The 17,630-nt window shown below is 34.7% G+C and overlaps 3 protein-coding genes across 6 annotated transcripts; all 3 read right to left on the reverse strand.

The window, feature by feature from the left end:
- Positions 1–528: 528 nt before the first annotated feature.
- LOC101209171 (amidase 1) lies at positions 529–5,321 on the reverse strand. The gene is made up of 9 exons (XM_004135576.3): positions 4,963–5,321; positions 4,007–4,159; positions 3,517–3,641; positions 3,301–3,426; positions 2,821–3,003; positions 2,207–2,354; positions 1,918–2,086; positions 1,031–1,165; positions 529–955 (listed from the first exon to the last, which is right to left on the reverse strand). Exons 1-9 carry the CDS (start codon positions 5,067–5,069, stop codon positions 815–817), a joined length of 1,287 nt encoding a protein of 428 aa, XP_004135624.1. The 5' UTR covers positions 5,070–5,321; the 3' UTR covers positions 529–814.
- Positions 5,322–6,340: 1,019 nt separating this feature from the next.
- LOC101209418 (amidase 1) lies at positions 6,341–11,167 on the reverse strand. 3 transcript variants are annotated; one of them, XM_004135577.3, is made up of 9 exons: positions 10,736–11,167; positions 10,270–10,422; positions 9,672–9,796; positions 9,464–9,589; positions 8,803–8,988; positions 7,818–7,965; positions 7,531–7,702; positions 6,920–7,054; positions 6,341–6,751 (listed from the first exon to the last, which is right to left on the reverse strand). In XM_004135577.3, the coding sequence occupies exons 1-9, from the start codon at positions 10,840–10,842 to the stop codon at positions 6,611–6,613; spliced, it is 1,293 nt and encodes a 430-aa protein (XP_004135625.1). In that variant the 5' UTR covers positions 10,843–11,167; the 3' UTR covers positions 6,341–6,610. The 3 variants fall into 3 exon arrangements, with proteins under 3 accessions (XP_004135625.1, XP_031735978.1, XP_031735979.1); XM_031880118.1 differs by having other exon boundaries at positions 10,270–10,488; positions 10,736–11,163; XM_031880119.1 differs by lacking the exons at positions 10,270–10,422; positions 10,736–11,167 and adding an exon at positions 9,906–10,210.
- A 1,168-nt stretch (positions 11,168–12,335) lies between these two features.
- On the reverse strand, positions 12,336–17,235 carry LOC101209592 (root phototropism protein 3). 2 transcript variants are annotated; one of them, XM_004135736.3, is made up of 4 exons: positions 16,127–17,235; positions 15,943–16,018; positions 14,153–15,256; positions 12,336–14,043 (listed from the first exon to the last, which is right to left on the reverse strand). In XM_004135736.3, exons 1-4 carry the CDS (start codon positions 16,264–16,266, stop codon positions 13,579–13,581), a joined length of 1,785 nt encoding a protein of 594 aa, XP_004135784.1. In that variant the 5' UTR covers positions 16,267–17,235; the 3' UTR covers positions 12,336–13,578. The 2 variants fall into 2 exon arrangements, with proteins under 2 accessions (XP_004135784.1, XP_011659896.1); XM_011661594.2 differs by having other exon boundaries at positions 15,943–16,008; positions 16,127–16,265.
- Between the last annotated feature and the right edge of the window lie 395 nt (positions 17,236–17,630).

The following is a 17,630-nucleotide window of genomic DNA, read 5'->3' on the forward strand; positions in this document are numbered from 1 at the left end:
AGCATATTTGACGTGATTTACATTGCATGTATCATTTGAATATATAAAGAGTAGCATATTTGATATTCTTTTGGTATACCCAATATTATATTGATATTTTATTCAAAATTCATTCCAAGAATAATCTTAATATATCAATAGTCTATACTTGAATTTTTTTTTTAATGTTAATATACTAAAGATACAAACATTATAAGAGCATTCTTAAAAATACCAAAATAAATTAAAATATTTACAAGTTATAGCAAAATTTTGAATTATATTAATGATAGAAACTGATAAACTTCTATCACTGTCTGTCAATGCTACTGATAGAAGCATATCAACGTCTATCAATGTCTATTATTGATGGAATCTAAAAAGTTTGCTATCTTTTACGATTTTTCAACATTTTATATGCTCTTCATGACACGTTATTGTTCAAAGTCCCATTTTGAATGAGTATTAATACATTTTAGTTATTAGATAAATATGACAATTGGCAATCCAAGGTATGACCTCTGAAGTCTCGATCTTTCTAACATGGGATTCTCAAGAAGACTCCTTCATGATGGTGCGATTCATTAGTATGAGATGCTCGAAATTCGGATACCAAAACGAGATATTGTTCTAAAGATTCATTATCAACAGCTAAACAAAGAATACATGGGACGATGGAATACAAATATCTCATCATCCAATGAACTTAAATTTATTCATTGCTACAAAAAGAAAAACTTGTCAATATGTAGGATTCTCATTCTTCCAATCTGGATAAATAGAATAGCAATTTTGAATTATCAATGGAGATTCCTTTAGCTTCCTTTTGTCTTTCTTAGAAGCTTGCCTTAACTTCTTCTTCTAATGTGTTGTAAAGACTATGAACAACATTGAGCAAAAACCCATCTGAACCATGATTTGCTACCAAAGATATTGATACAGGAAGACCATTGTACAACCCTAGAGGTATGCTAACCTGAAGATAATTGCTTAGTCAGAGAAAACAAAAACCATCAAAATGGTTGATTTTAACTTTTAAGAGAGAGAGAACCTGGCAGAATCCAGAGACCCCAGCAATGGAGAGCAAGCTGAAAGCCTTTGCACGAAAGTCCTGCAGCTCTGAGACGTCTGTGTTTAGTTTAGGAGGGGGACCGGGGACTGTAGGAATTGCAAGGACCCCAAAATCCTGAAATGAAATCATCCAAAATAGCACCTCAAGATTATTTGTTTATAAGTATGATTCACAAACTGCTTTTTTCAGAGTAAATCGCCTCTCCTAAGATAGAAACAACAGAAGACTATTCAACAACAAACAAAGTCTGATTTGTCACTTAATTCTAAAACGAATTTCATTGCAGAATTTCATATGATTGTGATTTGATACTTTGTAGTCATCCAAAAATTTGTACATATATATTCTTTTCCAAACAAAAGAGCGAAGATTCAAACCTATGACTCGTAAGAAAAGGAACTGACTACTTGAGTGGTTATATTGTAACATCAAAGAATTTACATGAATTTTAGTTTGTTGAGGAGCTCTCCCTCAAAACTAATTTTCCAAATTCTGCCTATCCTAGTTCCCACTATTTATACCCGTCAACTAAAATTAACTTCAGCCACAATTGACATTCCTAAATAAAAGCAATCCATTTCACACGCAAATCACTCTTTTGGTCAGAAAAATGCATAGTTTGCAATTTATATTTGTGAGTGTCCAAACCAACTTACGTACACCTCAACTAATCTCAATTGACAACTCGCCTAAGCCTACAACATTTGAGTGTCAAAAATATTTATGATATTAAAATCCTAAATAGTGGTAACCCTATTTACCACTAATCCTATTTACAACTAGGCCAACCCATGATGGTTAAGTTGCAAACTATTTTACTTTAAAGTTTTAGTACATGAAGCATGTGAGAAAGATAGAGAGAGTACTTCAAGAAGTGCAGCAAGAGCTTTCCGTAATTCAATTCTAATGGAATGACACAGATCAATGTTCTCATCTGTTGCCCTCATGGCTTCTGATACTCGTTCTGATATTCCTGGGCCCAAGTGAGGATTGTATGTTCTAACCCATTCTTCGTGATTGATTTTGAATTCATACCTACAAAGGGGAAGTAAAAAGAGAGGAGGACGAAGATCAATTGTTCATTCAAGACAAAAATACATCATCATCAGTCCAGCTCAACAGAATTCGAATTATGATTCATGGTGAGGTCAGAACCTTTGAAGCAATTGCAGCGATCTTGCAAGGGCTGCCAAGGACGGTATGCTATGCTCATTGCCTGCATTTCCTTCAATCATAAAATGCTTCAAACTTGGAACTTTTTCTTCAACATAATTTCCAAGGCTTACTTCTTTTATAGGATGGCCTGCAGTTGAAGGCTCATATAAGAAAGTATCCAACTTGGTTGAAAAATCATATCAGGAAGAACAAAAGAACTCAAATACTATGTTTATCATTTTTCTTCCCTATTACTAACAACACCGTTGCAAAGCTTTGGCTATGAGTCGATCTTTTGTTGAATGTGACAAAAAGGCTATAGTCTAAGAAATGGCAGACATCTCAAAGTATGAAGCTAGATCCTCTAATAAATTCTCCCTGGAGCAAATGAAACGCTTAAAATGAATGTCAACCAAAGCATAACTCAAATGGTTAAAGCATATATCATCGACCAAAAGGTCAAAGATTCAAATTTCTACCCCCACATGTCGTTAAACTCAACAAGAAACTTAAATGTAAAAGAATCAAATTCCAGTTCATGTATGAACCATTATAGAATATACATTCATCAAGACACAACCTGTGAAGATAACTGGTATTAAATGTCGACTCACCACCAAATAACTTCTTTACTGAATTAACAAAAGCTTGTGTCAATCGTTCACTAGGAATGCTTGAGAGCTTGAAACAATCTTCTGCTATAAGCACCTGTCTAGGCTTTTGATGTTCAACCTCTGGCTGTTGCAGCAGCAGCCAACCTACTTTTTTTAATACAACAGGATCCCTGGCAAACCATCCTAAAATGCAAAGATGGTGTCAGAGGATATGCTTCTTTAATATCGCAGGATAGATGGCGTTACATCATGAATGCAAAATTGATGATAGAACCTTGAAGGAAGAGAAGAGATAACATGTTCAGAAAGACGGCATTTTGTTGAGATATGGGGTCTATTCTATTTATAAGAAATCAATGCCTTTACTACCAATCAATACTGTATTGCTCATATCAGCAAAATCACGAGTCCAAAGTTGTCCCAACAGTTCTGTGATTATAAAAGATGTAGACGAAGTGACAACGACACACTATTCATTACCTACTGTATCCATGCTCTGTGCCATGGGTACTACTCCAGAGGTAGAGACGGCACCATGTGAAGGCCGAAATCCAAGTATTCCACAGTAGGATGCAGGTACTCTTACACTACCTCCAGTATCAGTTCCTACAAAACTAAATATGATCTTTTACAACATTTTTCAGGCGGAAGTCACTAGACCACAAATTATTCAAGGTCAAAGAACTAAGAACGTGCCTAAGGAGAAATCCACAAGATTTGCACCAACAGCAACAGCAGAGCCACTGGAAGATCCTCCAGGTACCCGATCTGATGCACATGGGTTTTGGGGTGTGCCATAATGAAAGTTTTCCCCATTTATACTGCGAAAAGAAGATTATCAAACTAGTGATCCCACTATTGAAAAGATTCAAAGGCCGAAATTGTCAGGAAAAATCATTTGGTGAAAGTTCTTCAACTAGAATTTAGAAACCTGACATAAGTTAATTGCTTTGGTTCATGTTTTGATCATTGCAATGCAGAGTTGTCTGTTTGAAATAGAATGACAAGAATGGAATAGACATAGTTTTAAGACCTATTATAGAATGGTGTGCAGCGCAAAATAGTAATTTGTATCCTCTGGATACCAATTTATAAAGCTTATGCCTTCTTTAGTCGCTTATCAATTGTCAAAAAGAACAAGGCTAAAAGAGGAAAAAAGGGAGTAAGAGTTGGATTTTCTTGGTACCTGTAGGCCATTTCATCCATAATAGTCCTGCCAATGCATGTGGCTCCTCCTCTTAGAATGGTGGACACAGTTGGGGCAGTATGATTGGCAGGTGGGTGAGTCCTTAGCCATTCAGGATTTCCAAAACCAGTTACATGGCCATCCATATCAAATCTGTTTGGTTCAAATTCCAACGAGAACTTTGACATCAATACCCCAATTTCATGATGAAAACTGACACACTTATATCAGAAGGACCATGCATAAAGTAAACAAAGAACCGACAGAACCAACAATTACTACATTGAAATAAGCTTCATCTTGCACACATTACTGACCCATTACAATAGAAAACCAACTGCTGATGGCTTGTAAGAATGCAAATATTAATATCTAAAGAGATAACGGAGACAAGGTTTTACGGATATGTAATCTTATGCCATATCACAATTTCAAACTTCACCTTAGTACCTATATATCTCTTCTACTCTAAAAGAATAATTCAAATAAAATTTCAACAGACAAAAACATTTAGCCCTTTTTAAAGGGCATTTTTAAATATAACATAATGAACTAAAATATAACAACATTTCAGATTTTATCAATAATAGAGTTCTATGAATGTCTATCAACATTGATAAATGGTGATAACAGGTTGTAAGTTGTGCAATATTTTTAGTCTTCTGGATATTGTCAAAGGATTTAAATTTTGATTGTAGGTGGAATAGATGTTTCTCTCCGATATTATTTCGAGGATCCACATATATGTTCATGAGATGAATTGATTGTTCTCTAGGGAAAATTCTATTTGTCGTACTAATAAATGGATTTAACCCACCTACAATTAAATTTGAAATCCTTTGACAATATCCAGAATACTAAAAATGTTACACAACTCACAAGCTGTTATCACCAAATCCTTCATGAATTTCCAGAACCAAATAAAAAACAGTAAATAATAAAAAGAAAAATCTCACATGTCTTTAACAGCGAAAGTGAGGCCAGTCAAGGGAAGTTGATCGGAGGGGGAGCTCGGTTGGAGGAGGAATTTCTCCATGAAAGCTCCATAACACTGCACGGCCATTACAAAACCTGAGATTTTTTGCTCCTCCGCTTCTTTGAATCTAATTGGAATGAGAGTCCGCCACAACCTCCTTAATAATGGCTGGAAAATTGCAAAGAGGAAGATAAGCTAGCGCAAGCAACGAAGATGATGAAGAAGAAGGATAACAAAATAGTACAACGGCTTATCCTCTCCCTCTCCCTCTCCCTCTCTCTCAGTGTCATCAAATCAAAATTCAATGTCACTTTTTGTTTGTATGAACAAAAGTAATTTCTTTTTTATTTTGAGTGCAAACAAAAATGAGATTTTTGTACAAGGAAAAAAAAAAAGAATTTTTCAAAAGACTAACATTTTTTAATATCCTTCTACATGTTGAGTGTTGAGTCTATCTGCTATCGTTAAGAAATGAAATGAAACATTATAGAAAAGAAAAAACAAAACTTTATATATTTTTTAATTTTAAAATATAAGAAGCGAAGAGTAAGAACGAGAGCAAAAGTATCGAATCATCAAGAACAGATATCGAGGGAGAGCGAGAGGTGGTAGCAAGGTAGAGGATCGAGAGCGTTTTAAAATGTCTAATGCTAACTAATCATTTCCAAACAACGAATATAACATATAACATTTTTCTTAAGTTGTAGCATGAGTCAATGCATAAATATCCATAGTTCTACTTTGTGGTCGCGTTTTTTTCTTTTATCATAAATTGATAGGATTCTTGATGTGATTACAAAGTGCATTGCAATTTAAAGACATTATAACGGTGCCCAATTAAGTCTACAAAATGAAACTTGTTAGAAGGAATAAAATGTTAAGTGGGAAACGTGCATTAACTTCATTGATCTAAACAAAGCTTGTCCAAAAGATAACTTCCCTCTTTTATCATGAGTATGGTGTCATTTGCTACTCATAACTAACACAAACAAATGTTACTCATTCATCCTTTAACCTACCTACTTACTTTCACAACTTCCTTCTCTCTTGTTCATGTTGATTTTTGCAATCACTCTTACAGCACTTTTAGTAGAAATTGTATAGTGACAAATTCAAGGTTAATTCTTCTCTCCAATCTTTCTTTGTTCTTGTTCTTATTCTACCTCTAGTATGTAACAAATGCTTGATATTTGGTCTAGCAATACTTATCCAAGTGGAATTATATACTTCAGAATAAGGATTTTTGAAGATATCTCATTGGTTGATAAATTTGCTAGAAAAAGAAAAAACTTATCAACAATTGTTCTCAAGGTTCAGTATGAACAAAACAACTACACACAACAAAAAGAACCACACAGTTTATGAATGATTGAATATCTCATTGACCAATGAACTTTTTAGAAAAATAAAATCTTGGCAACATTGTTCTCGAGATTCATTACAATGATAGATCAACTATTTTGCTAGGAAAATAAAATTCTTATCAAAACCGTTCTCTTGATACAAAATCATACAAAGAATACAAGAAACAATGAAAGATCAAACATCTCATTGTTTTCACTCTTCCAATCTGAAAAAAGGACAGCCAATTTCAACTATGAAGATATTTTAGCATCCTTTTCTACTTTTTAGTAGATTGCCTCAACTTCTTCTTTTAGAGTGCTGTAAAGACTATCAACAAGATTGAGCAAAAATCCATCTGCACCATGTTTTGCTAGCAAAGATATTGATACAGGAAGACCATTGTACAAGCCTAGAGGTACGCTAACCTGCGGATTAGTTGGTGAGAAAAAAAATACATCAAAATGGTTGCTTTTTAACTTTCAAGTAAGAGAGGTCAACCAATAACTACAAGTGCTAAGAATCAAGAGGTCTATGGTTCAAATCCCCCATCCTCACTTGTACTTGAAAGAAAAGACTTTCAAGAGAGAGAGAACCTGGCAGACTCCAGAGACAGCAGCAATGGTGAGCAAGCTGAAAGCCTTCGCACGAAAGTCGTATTGCTCTGATATGTCTGTGTTTAGTTTTGGAGGAGGGCCTGGGACTGTAGGAATTGCAAGAACTCCAAAATCCTGAAAGGAAATGATAAACAATAGCAACTCAAGATTTTTTTAAAATTCACAAACTGCTTATTTCTATAGTGAAATGTCTAATAATAGATTTTTGAGATAGAATGAATAGAATAAATCTTCTCGGGAAACAAACACCAATGTCCTATTATAGTTCTAGAAATAAATTTCCAAGAAATTTGATATGTTTGTTAGATGACACAATGTAATCATACATGTAAACCTTTTTTCTAAAAGAAACATTGCGTTATTCCGAAGTAGACGATCCAATAGCAACTATCAAATCAGTAATAAAATGACCAGTGACACTATAATTATGTTGAAATATCAAATGGAAACTACATTGGTTATAGCTTTTTTTCTTTCTACACAAAAAAGCAATGAAAGTTGAGTACATATCAAAATGCACACATGTTTAAGATACTGATTATATTAGTTTAATATTTTAGTAAATTGTGTGTGTGGGGAAAAGGAAATACTTCAAGAAGAGCAGCAAGAGCTTCGCGCAGTTCGATTTGAATGGAGCGACTCAGATCAATATTTTCATCTGTTACCTCCCTGATGAATTCTAATATTCGTTCTGATATTCCTGGACCCAAATGAGAATGGTAGGACCGAACCCATTCTCCATGATTGATGTTGAATTCATGCCTGCAAGCGGGCAGCAAAAACATGGGCAAAGATCATTCATTCATTCAACACAATTATATATCAGAGTCAATTTGCTCGACAGAATTGGAGTTGTGGTTCATCACAAGATCAAAACCTCTGAAGAAATCGCTTAGATCTTACAAGGGCTGCCAAGGATGGTATGCTATGCTTATAGCCATCATTTTCTTCAATCATGAAATGCTTCAAGCTCGGAACTTTATCCTCGACATACTTTCCAAGGCTAATTTGTTTAATAAGATGGCCTGCAGTTGAAGAGTCAAATAAGTAATCGCCTAAATGTATATCTAAAAGATGAGCTCCAATATCAAATTAGTAATCTTTTTGAAAATTTTTCCTTTTTAGTCCAAAGTTTTGAAGAATCGTGTGTTTAGTCTCTGAGTTTCCAAACATACATTTTTAAGTCCTCAAGTTCTTTAGAGTATATGTGTTTGGTCCCTAAGTTTTATACACCTTTTTAGTCCATGAAGTTTTAAATAGAGGTTTAGAAAGTGCCTGTTTCTTAGTTCTTTTAAGTTTGAAAAATGATTTTTTTAAAACTACATCTTCTCCCTAAAATTATTTTTTAAACTTATTTCGTAAATCAAAATGTCATATAATTATTATAGAAATAAAAAAAATACTTCAAGGGCCTCTTAAAACTATTTGGAGACTAAAAAGGTGTATTTGAAAACTCAGGGATCAAATGCACCAATTCTAAGTAGTTTTCAAATTTTTCTTCCATCCAGTATATTAGTTATCTAAGAAGCACAGAAACAAACATCATAACACATTATTTTTTTAAAAAAATCTAGACCCCATTATTGAGCAGTTTTATGGATTCATTGGCTTGATGTTAAGAGGTTTGCAAGTTCTTGGGGAGAAGTTTTTAGTCCCTTGTTAGATTTGATACCTCTCTTCTAGCCTTGGTGTTAAAAAAGATTTTGTAATTACACTTTAGGTCGTATTATGCTTGATTGGAATTCATATTGTGAACTAATTTTTGTATGCCTTTGATCTCTTTCTTTATTCTTCCTAAATGAAAGGGTACCTAATTTAAAAAACACAAAATCACTAATACAAGAATGTCAGCTTAAACTTACCACCAAATAACTTCTCCACTGAGCTAACAAAAGCTTGTGTCAATCGTTCACTAGTAATGTTCGAGAGGAGCTTGAAACAATCTTCTGCAATGAACACTTTCGTAGGCTTGTAATGCTCAATCTCTGGTTCTTGCAGCAGCAGCCAACCTACTCTCTTTAATATGGCGGAATCTCTGGCAAACCAACCTAAAACGAGAAGATGGTGTTAGCGGAATCTACACCATTTTCACATGGCAGGATAGCTAGCGAAATATAGTTGGTATTGAAGGAAAGAGGAGACGCCAATGGCTCTGCTATGAATCTACATCACTTTGCTCATCTATATGCAAAATCATGAATAACATAGACATTATCATCAAAATGATGTCATGATTTTAATGGAAATTATGGAGTACTGTATTTCCAAACTTTAGGTTCTTTTTTTAAAAAAAAAAACACAAATGTTTGTCAAACAAACCTTTTTACCTATAAAATTAAAAAGTAAAAGTTAAAAAAGAAAAAAGGAAACAACTTTGCATGACAGCACCAAAGGGCCTTAGTTGAAAAAAATAGACAGTTTCACAAAGGAGATCAAGAGTCGACTTAAAATTCAGAGAAAAAATCAGCCTATTGTGCTTATCTACTACAAAAGACAATGTGACAATGAGAGATTACACATTACCTACTGTATCAAAGCTCTGTGTCATAGGTATTACTCCAGACGTAGAGACCACACCATGTGAAGGCCGGAATCCGAGAATTCCACAGTAGGATGCAGGCACTCTTACACTACCTCCGGTATCAGTTCCTACAAATTGAGTTATGGTCTTTTACAATAGTTCAAGGCATGGAATCACAAGTTTTTCAAGGACTTAGAAATAAAATCACGCCTAAGGAGAAATCCACAAGCTTTGCAGCAACAGCAACACCAGAACCACTGGAAGATCCTCCAGGTATCCGATCTGATGCATGTGGGTTTTGGGGTGTGCCATAATGAAAGTTTTCCCCATTTATACTGCCAAAAATATGATTAAGATTCATTCAAAAGCCTGTGTATGTTGGGAATTGGAACGAACCAATTGGTCAAACATTTCAATTACAAATTAGAAACCTCACAAGTTCACCTTGATGTCATGTCTTAACCAATTTGAAGGCAGAATTGTCTGCTTGAAAAAGAATGATAATAATATAGCTAAACCAACTAAGGAATCGCAAAGGTTATGAGGTGTGTGTCTATAGAAGCTTTAACTCTCTCGCAATTGACATACATTCTTTTTCCTAGAGGTCCAAGGATTAATCCCAACCCCACAATTGCAATATACACATTCCATCATTCCATCATTTCATCCCCTAAAAGTTGAAGGTTCAATCCCTCATTCTAAAAAGGTTGAAAGTTCAATCTTCATTCCCACGATATTTTCATACTCGATATAAAAATGAAAGCTAACTAGACAAAAAAATAAAGTACAGGGTAAGTTTTCTTGTTACCTAAAGGCCATTTCATCCATGATAGTCTTGCCAATGCAAGTGGCCCCTCCTCTTAGGATAGTCAACACAGCTGGTGCCGTTTGATTGGCAGGTGGGTGAGTCCTTAGCCATTCAGGATTTCCAAAACCAGCCACATACCCCTCTATATCAAAGCTGTTTGGTTTAAAGTCCAAAAGAAGTTTGACTTCAATACTCCAATTTCATGTAGAAAAAAAAAAACTGCCATGTTGTCATTTCAAGACATAAGAACCAAGAATTATTTTATCGAACTAAGCTCCATTGAAATAGAAAAACCAACAGTTGATGGCTTGTAAAAATGGAAACATCAATATCTACAAATATAACAGTAACAATATTTCAAAACTGTTCTTGAAATCTTTTGATTCTATACAGATATTTCAGATTCCACAGACTATTGATCACCAAAGACTTGATGAACTTAAACAGTAAAAAATCAGAAACTCACATGTCTTTAACAGCGAAAGTGAGTCCACTTAAGGGAAGTTTATCGGAAGGAGAGCTCATCTGCAGGAGAAATTTCTCTATGAAAGCTCCATAATCATCCACAGCCATTGCAAAAGCCTAAGATCGCTCTCCCTAATCAGACTCCACCACAACCGCCCTAATAATGGCCAGAAATTGCAGAGCTGATCTTTACTAAACTGCCCTAGATACGTTGACTTTATTCTTGTTTCATCACATGGTCAAATTAATGTAACAACAACAGTTCGGAGCACAGGTGGTGGCTCTTACTTTTACTCTCGTTCTTGCTTATCATTTTGTATACTTTAAACTTGAACTATCGTATAACATTTCATTTCTTCTTTCTAGCAAAAGGTTTTGTTTCGTTTCTCTTCTCGATATTACTCTAGGTCTCAAGAATGAGTAACGAGAGTGAGAATGAATGCAAGCGTTTAGTTGAGTGGGAATGAATAATGAGACGAATGAAGTCAAAAATGGATGGTCATCCTAAATACTTTAAATGATGGTTACAAATTTGCTATAATTTCACTATATGATAACATAAGCAAAGAAGTGATTTGCAAAAAAGCACAATACAAAGATTAGGTCCATGTGTCTAGATTTGTGTGGAAAAGTTGTTACAAAAACAAACTCAACCCAAGTACTAATTTTGGGAAAAGTTCAAAAAGTACCCCAAGTGGTTAGAATGTCTTTGTGGAACTTTTGATATATAACATACCATTGATATACTTAAAAGTTATTTGATATCTAATATAAGACTTGTATACTTGAAACATGATTGATATCTAATATAGTCCTAATATATTTTAAATGCAATAATGTGGATGTCTAATATATTATTGGTATCTATGTCTTTCCTATACAATTGAAATATTCGACTCTTTAGTCATGGTTTTAGAGAGTGGCGGATATCTTGAGTTCTCGTGTGGTTGAATTTAGAGGTTTGAGAATAATTTATTTGGTTGTAATATGTGTTGCAGTATTATTTTATTGTTGGTGATTGATATTTTAAAAGAATGGATGTCTGAAAAACAATTGATATACTTATAGATGTTTTGTACACTATTCATATATTTGAAGGTTGTTTTTTAAATATGATTGACTATAATCAGTTATTGATCAATTTGGAATGATATACTTATAGAGTGCGCGAGAGATACTCGCTCTTCAACTTAATTGATTACATATTTTGCTCTCAATATTTACAACGCTTTGATTTGATATTTGTAATTCTCCCAACAACATTTGTCGAGTTTTGCAATTGGATTTGCCATATCATCTATGTCATTTGCCAAGACATGAACCATTTGAGATGTGGGATTAGTGTTTTTTTTACCATGTGGCTCGCCACATTGGAGTTCTCTTCTCTTTTCAATGTCCATAACTTTTTCGTTTGAACTCGAATTAAGCAATTCAAAGTGCATTCGATTAGTCATTCTAACTTACCTTATTCATAGAATGCTTGATTTGTTAACTAGAATTAAATAATTGATTGAGTTAAATGTAAGCAAGTAACATGAATCTTAAGACACCAAAAGCCAGAAATTTCCACATTTGGAAACAACGATTGATTGCTACCTCTAAAATTCTAATAGTTATTCATTAAATGTTGTTGAAACAAGGAGATGAAACAAAATCATCACATTCATGCAATCAAGTTGTTAGATCATCAAGTTGTTTAAGCTCAACCTTGGAGAAGATAAAACTGAAAAGTCAAAACGATCCATCGATTTGCTACCCGACCAACGAAAACCAATCTCTTGTTGATAATCTAAGCCCCGCTTCTTTATAATGTGGCGAAAAGGCTCGATCGAATAAACAAACTCTTTCTTTTCCTTGTGGGACTTGCCACTCGATTTTGCAGTGGCATGAGAACACAACTTATCCTTCTTTGACTTCTCACCAACTAGAGGCAATGGTTCAAACCAAAATGCCTCTTTCTTCACCAACTTCACCTTGAAAGTTTCACAGATATCAACATCATAGATTGATACTTCAATGGGTATCATCTCAGCCAAATCTCTATAGCTTCCTTCATTCATGTTCTTTGAAAGCAGTTCCTCGAATTCCTTTGGTTCCGAAATCTTGAGGCTATCCCAACGTAACTGATCGGTTGTCAACTTCATTCGATATGGCCAATAGTTACTTCCTCCATAAATAGTACTAGCAAGCTCTTCTTTATCCTTCATATTGCTCCTCCAACATGTTGGATCATCCAACCTTTTGCCCTGCATTTCTTACCCTCCAAGTCTCTCCCGATACATCATGCAGATCGTTATGCCTTTCATTTGAAGTCGGAACTTGTTCATTTGGAAACTTCCCTACTTCTGCTATGATATAAAAGCTTCTTTCAAGTAAGAAGAAAGGGAAAACTCAGATTCAAATTTTTCCTATGATCCAACAATCTGTTCAAAAGTTATGGAAGTAACAGAAAATGCTCAAGATAGGGGTTACCGTATCTGTTTTTTGTACCAACCGAACCTCTCTCTTGATCAGCCTATATAGAATTAGATTAAAGATAAATGTCCAAATCTGGTGTTTCTTGCCAGTTATGAATGACAGAGTTTTCCTTCAATGCTTAAGCTGTAAGTTTCAAGTTATAGAACAATGAGTCAGCCTTGTTGTAACGACAATTCTCTTGTTGGGTTCTCTTCATTAACAGCTGGCAATGCGATGTATTTGAATGCAAGCAAAGAAATTTATGATGTGGAAGATAAGGTAAGAGCTGCAATATACAAGAAAGATCCTGTCTTGGCTTGACATGATCGTATGTACGACAAGATGCAATAAAAAGAAGATTTTCTTTAAGAAATTTTGCTTTTCTGTTCAAGCCGACAATGGAGCAAAATCAAAGCTTCTAAACTTAGAATTGTTGAACCCGAAACAGACAATTTTCCGTACGCTGGCAAGATTTTTCTTGTAATTGAAACCTTTCTTTACTTGCCCTTGAAGCTTTGTCTTGCACATCTGAATGTCATTAAGCTGCCCTTTCATTGTTGCAACCTCCCTTTTCATCATATTTATCTCGTTTTGTGAATTCATCGTCCAACTTGTTCCTGGACATTTACTTTCACCCACCACAACCCGGTTTCTCATTTGTTGGTCAACCAATCCAAATGGTGTTCTAGGCTTTGTCATGCTCACTTGTTCCAAAAGAATGAAACTCGTTACGTATTTCAGCGGTAGCCTATTGTTCTTCGTTATGTGCTCCCTTGCTGCTTGGGATAGTTTATGGTATTTCAAGGATCTACATAGGCATGTCCTTTCTTCTTCTGTTAACTCAGGATGTGCCTGAAAAAGTTCAAAAACTTATGTTAATATTGCTCAATACCGACCCAAACCAAGAATTTGAGATTATTCAAATTGAAACTTAGCATTTTCCAAATGGAACTTTCTTTACCTTCAGGTACATATCAATTGCTCTATACAAATTGTTACAACAAACCCGAGCATCTTGTGGCAATGCTTCCGCGAGGACTAGGAAACCATCTGCTTTGAGGTTCTGATCTTGTGCAACAAGCATAAGATAAGCATCCACCAATCTCCCAACATCAGATAAATTTGATTGAGCATTATCTGATATGTGAGAAGCATAGAATTTTACGATCCGAGTAACAATGGCAACGTCGTAAACACCATCATCGTCTCCGTAGTTTTTGACAAGTAAATCTGAAGCATGACATTTTTCTAACATCATGGCCAATCTACTTTCAATCCTAGTTAACAATTGGGAGTCAATCTTCATTACAGATCCCAACTTCAAAATATGAAGCAGAAAAGTAGAGGTAACCGAATTTTCCTCTTCAGGAAGTAACCGAATTAAACTTTCAATTGCCATTGCTTTCAATTTGTCAGTAGAATTGTTCAGCATCAAATTCTCAAATTCACTCATTAACCGAGCAAACCATCTCATTGTCCAGTGTGCTATACACGATTCTGCAACCTCAAACTTCATTCCTCTTTGTTTTCCTGATTCAATCACCTCAATGAAATGATCAATACGAAGAATCAAAACATCCTTAAACCACCAGTTGTCAGCAACGACTTCGAGCCTTACATTATCAACATTATAATCACTATTACAGAAGGATTCCGGGTTCATACAAGCCTTCCGGGCGATTGCTTCAGAACAGCGTTTTGGGATGTGGAGCTGATTGGCACATCGAGAAATGGACTCACAACTTTTGAGAACTTTGAATGTATCTTTCCATGATGAAGATATTACAAAGCTCAAGAAGGCTTCTGCTTTGGAAGTGAGATTCCCTTGTGCAAGATCATCAGTCATTTCAAGAAAATGTGTTGCACAGTAAAGAGGAGCAACATTTTTGGCAGTTAAATCAACCTTCCACCCATAGCAAAACTTCATCACCAACTCAAAAGCCATAGGTCCCCCTGGAAGATTGTTCAGTTGTATTGTGCTGACACTGTTGTTATTTTGCACTTCATGGCTGCTGTTTTGGATTATCATTCTATTCAGATATTTGCTTCTTGCAACCATTGGGAGCTGAAAAGATGACAGATCACACCATTACAGTCCAAACTCAGTTGTTATATACAGATTAAATTCTATTTTGGTTTCTCAATTTTTGTTTAAGCCCTTATATCTGACCGTAGATATATTAATATTTTCTAGAACTCGTAGATAACCATTTGATCTTTTATTTTAAGCTTATAGACACTACTTCCGTCTATTGATTTCTTTATTATGTTGTTACCTTTTTAGGAGTGTTTTCTCCAAAAACCAAGCCAAGTTTTAAAACTAAAAGATGTGGGTTTCAAAAAAACTCGTTTTTGAAATTTGGCTAAAATCTTTGTTTAATTAAACTGTAATATATTGTTATTTTGATAAAAGAAGCTCATTTCATAACTAAAGAGAGCCTTTATATACCACCATGGTCATACGATTCACTTAGAATCTTACATGAAAAAATCAACGTTAGAAATTTCTCATTAACTTACAAGAAGCTTTTTCCTGGAAAACCATCCTTGTTTCAAATTTCAAAATAGATGATAGCAGGATAAAATTTCTTGAAAAACAGGGAAGATAAATAGTAGAACTCAGAAAAACTTGTACAGAGCGATGGTCCATGAGGTCAGAAGGGGTAAAGTATCTCATGGTTTTGAACTAAAAAGTTATTATTGAAGTATAAGGCTGTAAATTTAACTGACAAGATAATAAGATAACAGTACCTTGTGCAGGTGAAAGCAAAATTCCCCAACCTGAACAATTAAGTCGCTCTCATATACTGGTTTTGTCTGAACAATCCTTCAATGAGCAAATCTTAAGTAAATAAGTGCTTAATAGAGTGATCATATCAAAACGAAATGCACAAAGGAGTTTCAGGAGTGATATGTTAGTGTATTAGGAGTTTACCAGTTTTTGTTACTTCTTTCCATGGACTCAGCAATCATGCTTGATTTGACTGGAAAAATGACACACTTGTTATGCTTCCCACCAATCACCGATCCACATGTGGGAATTTCTCTATCGAGATTTCTCCTTTCTTCTGTCATCTCAACAGGATCAATGGTTGCAAACCCAATTCTAATTTGCTTTAAAGGCTTCAAAAGAATGACAGAAAGTGTTTCTCTTTTCTCTTTCTTTTTTCTGCTGTGGTCAGAAGAGTAGTAAACATCTCCTTAAATAGGACCTTTTTCATACCAAAAAGGTCATTCTTTATCCAAAAAGTAAAAGAACATTAAACGTTACATTACAGAGTTCTAGACAAAAGGAATTTCTGTTAAGTTAATGAAGTAATTATCTCATTAATGGAGTTAGTTGGTTGTCCTATCCGATGACACTGTAAGAAGATGACCACAAACAAAACTAGAGACAACAATCATTACTTTTTTTCTCTTCATTTTCATCCACAAAACAAGAAGTTGATGATGTCAGCTTTCTCTGTCAGTGTCTCCTCCAATTCCAGCCATTATCACAATCCTCCTTCATAGCATTAGTTGTTGTACCATGAAACTGAATGCTTCATCCTCAGCCCTGAGCGTTTCAAACAGCTGATATGGTTGATACTGTGACACGTTTCGTGTCATCAAAATTTGTTTTCTCAATCAGTTTTTCTAAAAAAATGTATGGTGTATAATATTCCGCAATTAATGAAGAAACAAGCACAAGTCATAGTTCAAAGAGAAACAAACATATGTTCCATCAATATACACTTTTTAACTCTCTCTAAAATGTCTTTTACTAATTTGGAAGAGAGAAGGGAAAAAAAGGAAGTACATAGACTTTGGCTTCATTTTCATGGTATATCAACTAATGCTATGAACAAAGACGGTGGTTTTAGATAAAAACAAGAACTTTCATTGAGAAAAAAATGAAAGAATACAATACAAAAAAAACAAGCCCTCAACAGCACTATCTCAAAAGGAAGGGTTTTCAACTAAAGAGAAACAAACATATGTTCCCTTTTCCCTTTTGTTTGCAATATTTATTATCACTTGCTCGGACTAAAATAATTTACATCTCAAACATAAACTCTATAATAACCTAGAGATTATTATAATCAATAGGCTAGAATAACCAATACATCAACCCAAACACCCCTTAACATGTTATCTAGAACAAGGTATAAATCACTCCAAATATCCGACGATCGTATTCAATTAAGACTACATGAAATCGAAGCCAAAATGTATACATTTTGCTCCGGGCCATGGAAGCTGAGAAATAAGAAACTGAAGCAAAGTCATCATCAAAAGAGAGATTATAAATTTGATGGAGTTCAAGGTCTTGGCCTCCTTGAAACTGCTCTAAGAGACTGATTCCAAAAGGAAAGCAGCAGAAAAATAAATCTATTTGATGTGTTTGTAAACAAATTTCAGACAAACGAAGTTCCATCTTTGACACTAATGATATTGTC

This window comes from Cucumis sativus, chromosome 1 (assembly GCF_000004075.3).
Source record: "Cucumis sativus cultivar 9930 chromosome 1, Cucumber_9930_V3, whole genome shotgun sequence".
Classification (NCBI taxonomy): domain Eukaryota; kingdom Viridiplantae; phylum Streptophyta; class Magnoliopsida; order Cucurbitales; family Cucurbitaceae; genus Cucumis; species Cucumis sativus.

Bases quoted from the DNA above. Each gene is read 5' to 3' on its own strand.
- LOC101209171 (XM_004135576.3), bottom strand. From the start codon at position 5,069: ATGGCCGTGCAGTGTTATGGAGCTTTCATGGAGAAATTCCTCCTCCAA. The intron at 4,160-4,962 runs GTGAGATTTTTC...TGAACCAAACAG, and splicing joins ACTTTCGCTGTTAAAGACAT to ATTTGATATGGATGGCCATG. The intron at 2,355-2,820 runs GTGAGTCGACAT...CTTCAACTGCAG, and splicing joins AGTAAAGAAGTTATTTGGTG to GCCATCCTATAAAAGAAGTA.
- LOC101209418 (XM_004135577.3), bottom strand. From the start codon at position 10,842: ATGGCTGTGGATGATTATGGAGCTTTCATAGAGAAATTTCTCCTGCAG. The intron at 9,590-9,671 runs GCGTGATTTTAT...CTCAATTTGTAG, and splicing joins GCTTGTGGATTTCTCCTTAG to GAACTGATACCGGAGGTAGT. The intron at 7,703-7,817 runs GTTTTGATCTTG...GCCCGCTTGCAG, and splicing joins TCTAAGCGATTTCTTCAGAG to GCATGAATTCAACATCAATC.
- LOC101209592 (XM_004135736.3), bottom strand. From the start codon at position 16,266: ATGACAGAAGAAAGGAGAAATCTCGATAGAGAAATTCCCACATGTGGA. The intron at 16,019-16,126 runs GTAAACTCCTAA...TGCTCATTGAAG, and splicing joins GAAAGAAGTAACAAAAACTG to GATTGTTCAGACAAAACCAG. The intron at 14,044-14,152 runs GTAAAGAAAGTT...GAACTTTTTCAG, and splicing joins CAATTGATATGTACCTGAAG to GCACATCCTGAGTTAACAGA.